Source organism: Tasmannia lanceolata, unplaced genomic scaffold (genome assembly GCF_043159265.1).
Source record: "Tasmannia lanceolata isolate RefF3 unplaced genomic scaffold, GAP_Taslan_0.1 ptg000003l, whole genome shotgun sequence".
Taxonomy (NCBI): Eukaryota; Viridiplantae; Streptophyta; class Magnoliopsida; order Canellales; family Winteraceae; genus Tasmannia; species Tasmannia lanceolata.
The window spans coordinates 10,998,687-11,004,686 of NW_027518680.1; the positions used below are offsets into that span (position 1 = coordinate 10,998,687).

Sequence of the window (6,000 nt, forward strand, 5' to 3'; positions counted from 1 at the left end):
GATGACTCAGAAGTTTAAAAATAGCAATATTTCAAACAAACATTTGGGTATGCAAGAAGCTTAATCAGATTTTTGTTAATGCTTTAGTGTTGGTATTTTTCGTAATCTGCTTTGCTTTGTGAAGGGTTATTGCCATCTGGTCTTTTACTGAGATTCGTTGGATTTCAAATTGGAGTAGCGAAGATCTCACTACTCCAATTTGTGAAAGCCTTCCTTTGACTCCAACCAATGAAGAACTCCTTGCATGAACCGTTGAGTTTTCCGAATCGACTTGGTTTTACCTCGGGTGTCTTAAGAAGTACAATTTGATATTGTGCCTGTGAATTGCAAGTGGACTACATGATATTCTCCTAAATGATAGATAATGCATATGTTCTTAAACTCTCCTCAACTCTCTTATTTTTCAACTAATAGTATTTTCATTTTACCTGCTTGAAAAGAATTACAAATTCAATTCTGCAAAAACCATTTATTTCAAGGGCTGGTATATGATGGGTGTGCATATTTCCCTTTATTTGTTAGGCCTTGTTATGGATAGACCCTTCCCCAAAGTTCTCCCTCAGTATGTTTTTTTTCTCCTGAAAAGTAACTTAAATTTATTAAAAGAAGGGAAAATACTGTATGGTCAGCTAGCAATTCAAAATAGCACTACAAAAGGTCACCCCAAAATTAGCTTAAATATAGGCTTCCAAGCACTCTGATTGACCATTTCTCATTTTTGCTACATATTTTTCTCATCTGCCATAAAGTATTCTCCTCCAATGTCGCTCCCCAAACTGGCTGAAATCTTATCCGGCATAGGCTATTTGCCTTAACATCATCAACCGTTGATACCTTGCTGCTACCATACAATTTGATTTATAGAGGCTTTGTGAGATGATTCTAAGCCTTTGATTTATGGAACTTGGTTGATTTGTAAAACATTGTTTTTTTTTAATTCTCTGGTCTTAAGAGTATCCGAAACAAGCCACCTTAATGCTGGCAAAGACAAATGTTCTTTGACCTCAGGTCGGAGGTTCAATTCTAGCTTTACCTTCCAAAAAACATGTTGTCACGTGTACTAAAGTTTTATGGAGTTTTTATATGGTGTCCGGGCTAATCAAGGTGCGCCCTTGATGTTTGATCAGACCGCGCATTTCTTGATCAGACCAGCCTTGATGTTATATCTGGTCGGGGTCAGCCTAACCCCAGCTTACCTACCAAAAAATAGACCGCACATTTCTTAAGTGGCTAATCTCTCGATCAGACATCAAGGGTGGACTTACGTTGTATCCCATTCCATGCAGCTACTTGGGTAGACCTTATCGGGTGAATTTAGTAGTAGGTGGCAAATGGACCTTTGGAAAAACGTTTTTCCCGAAATAAAAACGAATGAAAATGGAAAGAAACGAATCCTGAATTCCCTTTTCGTTGAGCCACAGAGCAAGAGATCGTTTTAGAAATCTAAGGATTGGGGAGAGATTTCTAAAACCTGAATTTCTAACTTTAAATCCAAGAAACATTGTCCGGACAGCATGCAACGGCTTATCATGAACCACTGTTTCCAAACTAAAACCTGGATTCTAAAATCCGCTTATCCAATTTGTTGTGTTATCAAAAGAACATGGGTATTCAAAGTGTTATTAATGTGTTGTTGGACATGTGCGGCAATATGAAGTACCCTGAAATGGGTCAGCTCTCAGTTTTTTCTTATTTTCTAGCTGCCCATAACGGTAGGAGCCAGGTTTTAAATTTGGGTTTCGGAATGCGTTTCAGTCCTCACAGAAGAAATTTCGTTCGAAATCGGACGAAATAAAAAAAGCAATATTTTATCTTGTCCTAAAACTTCGGCCAAAATTAGCCGGAAATTTCCCCTAAATTTCTGGAGAATATTAAATAAAGTAAAAATTCCAGATTTTTTGTGATTTTCCTGAAATTTCCAACAGAAAATTTGGGAAAAACGGAATTTTGGTCAAAATTTTGTGACTTTTCGAGTTACCACAATTTCGGTTTCGTTCTCCACGGAAACTTAGATTTAATTACCACTCTTTCAGACTCAAGAACTTAGATTTAATTACTTATGTCCAATATAACTACCTACTGTTAGATACTGATAGGATAGCATGCCAAAGGCGTATAGAGGGGGAACAAATATGACAAGCACAAGGCTTCACATCAAGACTTCTTCCATCCCTATTGAAAGAGAAGAAAAAGCTCTGAATTTCAGGAGACATTCTCAATGTGATAGGTTTTTAACATGAAATAGTATTATATATCTTTCCACACTATAGATGCAGCATTGAACTTAATCCATGCCTTTTTGGCCTTAAATGGAATGCTCAAAAACTTTAATGGGCCGCCCATTATTGAGGGTGATTCTTCCAATGTTATCGCATGGGCTGCTGTCAAATCTAAAGGCCGGATCGTTTGGCCAAGGATGGCTGTCCTCCTGGATTCTATCTCGATCTCTATTCCGTCTAATGAGGAACAAGTGGGGCAGTCTGCTGCATTGATTAAATTTTGCAACCTTCTATTGTTACTGATGTAAGCTCAGTGGGCTCAGTGGGCTGCCTTTTGGGCTACTTTTGGGGACATCTCGTTCCCTGGATTGTAATATCTTTTAGTAATGGAAGTCATCTTTAAAAAAAAGGGTTAATCCATGCCGACACAATTGGGAAAAAGATTTCAGCTTCAAATAAAGTTGAAATGTTTTGAGCTAATGAAGTTTGAGAGGTGTGAGACTGACAGGCATTAAAGAGAAGAAAAAAATAGACAAATCTTGAATCAAGCTGATGATTAACAAATATCTTCTCTGCACAAAAGAATCATGGTAGGTTTCCAAAATTAGGGCCTCTTTGGATGCCACCAAGCTTGGTCCTTATTTGCAAATAAGATTATCTTGAGTTAACCTTTTTGCAAATGGGACATTACAGCAACTTTGGAAGCTTAAATAAGGCAGATATACAACTATTTATAACCATTATCTGCACATGACTTTATATACAAATAAGACTACATGCGTTTATATGCAAATAACCATTATCTGCACATGACTTTATTTACATGTGATCAAAACATATGATACTAATATATTTCAGCTAATGTGGGAAAATGAAAGTAACAAGGACAAAACGAGAGTAGCAAGAAGAATGACAATTGCTTCAAAATCAAAACAGTAGTGTTGTATACTTGTATAGTTGTATCCAACAACTACCAGCTAATATTCATGAATAATTGATAAAGGGCCAGAGGAATCTAGTTTTTTATTAACCCTGCACTCATCTGTGATTCTATCATATGATAGTTACACCCTGGCTGTGTTTTCTACCAACATTTTGCCTTTGCCTAGCAGCTATTGATATCATTCCAAAAAATAACATGAGTAAAAAATTTTAGGACTTCATATCAGGAAGTAATCTATCAGATCTTTGTGTACCCAAGCAGTTCTCTGGTCTTCTAACAGTGTCATCACCTCCTGGTCTGTAAAAACATCACCACCTTGAATCAATGTCCTACAAAGTCTTGTTGAGGAGCCATTAGATGTCATACCCATCTCTTCAAATCAACAAATGCACAGAGAAAGCTCCTCATGAAGCAGCCCATCACACTTTGGGAGCTGAAAAGGGAAAACCCATAACATTTACATGCTTCAAGAATTCAGTCAGACGAGAATTTTTAATAGCATGATATAATAAGATAAGCAATGCAAAAATGTTGCCAACCTATCTGTATTTTTAAAACATCAGATGTGGAGATTACGTATCAATTTAGAGGATGCTACAGAGATACAGAGCAGGATGAAGAATCATTCGGATCCGCCACTGATGCTATAAACATTTCCAGCAACTCCTATTATGCTGACCAATACTGCCAATATTAACATGAACCACGACAATAACTTCTCCCCACGTCCCAGATCCTCTCCTAGCTTGTTTAACCTCAATGCAATAAGAGAAGGGAATATGAAACCCAAAGAGAGTGCCGTCGTGGCACCTGTGAACTTGAAAGCCACCCAAATATTGGGTATCATGGTAGAACCAAGGTAAATAAGCACTAATAAAATCATTGTCAAAGCTAATGATCTCTTCCTACTCTCTGCAAGGGGAGCCGATCCACTGAACACCAACGTGTCTACTGTTTGCCTCAGAGAGAAATGGATAACTGGGAAAACAAGGATCAGATGAAGAATGTACCCAACTCGAACAACATAGTTCAAAATTGAACTAAAACGGATCCCAAGGTCCTTGTCAAAATTGGTTAGTATGTCAGATTCAGTATTATCCCCAAACAAAAGATAACCCGACACGGCAGTTGACACATAAATTACAACGCACAATATCGTTGTGATCCTCCCGACCCGGTTCATCTTCTGAGGAGATCTACCTTCAAGCTCATTATAGATAGGCTGGACATTAAAGTGGCAAACATACGCATTAGTCATTATAGGAATCACAACAAGCAAATCCAAAATGGCTTTCTTCGACCCAATATCAGGACCCAACCTTGGAGTCTCTATCCGACCTTCAATAAGCTTAACGAATGCAATCACACAGGCAACAACAACAAACACGACTGCAAGAGCGACAGAGGCAGCTGAAGTCAAGCTCAATGAATCAATCTTTTCTAATGCACAAAGAGGTGCCAAGAAAGCAACCAAAATGACGAAAATTACCACCCTCCTATAGTCCCAAAATCCATTCCCAAGCCATTGGTCCAAAACACCCACATGATGGGACGAACCCGACAAAACGTCGCCCATGATTATCAAATAAACAACCAAAACCCCTGCATTGTTGATAATTATACAGATCTCAGATAAAATCCTCGCAGGACGGCCTAATGCGGATTGAACAACGTCTCCGTAAGAAGTGGATTTCCTCAGAACAGAGAATCTAATTAAAAATTCTACACTGATCTCAGAGAGAATACCCATCACAATAATCAGAAAAATTCCTGGAAAAAGACCTAGTACTTTCATGGTGGCTGGAAGGGCCATAATTCCAGCTCCGATTATCGACGTTGTGAGATTAAAAACGGCACCCGCGATCCCCGATCCATCCGTAATTTTGTCAAGAATAAAGGGTAATTCTTCGTCGTTGTGATGAACATTCTCATCATCTCCTCCTTCAATGGGGGCTGAATTTAGGGAAATTTTTTGAAGGAATTTAGGTTTTGTGGGTCGATCCAAAGAAATATTGTCATGTAGTTGCAATTCGATCAAAGAATTTCTTGGGAGAGCAGAATAATTACTATCCATTTCCACAACATGAAAGAAAGGGGGGGGGGGGGGGGGGAATTCAAGAATGGGTCAATGAATTTATCAAAACAGAGGTTTTTTTTTTTTGGATTTTTGCAGATTGTAAAAGAAAAGAAACAGATGAAACTTACAAGGTGATCGGAGATGGAGGGGATTTAACCTTATTTGTTTTGCTCTGTTGGGTTTCTTCAATGGCAGTAGAAACCCTAGATTTTAGGGTTTAATGGCTTCTGGTGCGTGAGATGGGAACGAAATTTGGGCTTATTTGAGAGGCCTGCCTCTCCTCCGATCTATTTGGGCACAAGATTTGTCCGTCTGTTCTTATGCCGTGTTTGCTGGTACAGTCAGGAGGGTCAAACGTTGAATTTTTTATTTATTTTTTGGACGTTGAGACGAGAAGGGGATTGGGTTTGGAAGATGAGAAAGATTGTCCAGAGATTTTATTGGGCGAGCATTGGGGCCATCCTATTAGTGTGAGATGATATTGGGCCCACAGATTTTAATCTGCTTTAATCCACAATACATGTGGCACGTGTGTACAGTGAATGGCTAACCCGACCCTTGTTCTCTCTGTGTTACGAGCCAATCGTAGTTCGCAACATGATTGATATTCTAAAGGGAAGATCAACCACTTGACCCACTTCAAAGGAAGGGTCGTTCCTCCTTTTCTGTGTGAATAACACTATCTTGGAGATAAAATTCTCATTGAACAAAGAAAGGTTGCGTACACGTTATTTATTAAAAATTCCTAACCTAGATAAACT

General features: G+C 38.6%; 1 protein-coding gene across 1 annotated transcript; it reads right to left on the reverse strand.

The window, feature by feature from the left end:
* Positions 1-3,117: 3,117 nt before the first annotated feature.
* On the reverse strand, positions 3,118-5,675 carry LOC143850909 (Transmembrane amino acid transporter family protein). The gene is made up of 2 exons (XM_077360199.1): positions 3,702-5,675; positions 3,118-3,595 (listed from the first exon to the last, which is right to left on the reverse strand). Exon 1 carries the CDS (start codon positions 5,234-5,236, stop codon positions 3,785-3,787), a length of 1,452 nt encoding a protein of 483 aa, XP_077216314.1. The 5' UTR covers positions 5,237-5,675; the 3' UTR covers positions 3,118-3,595; positions 3,702-3,784.
* Positions 5,676-6,000: the final 325 nt, after the last annotated feature.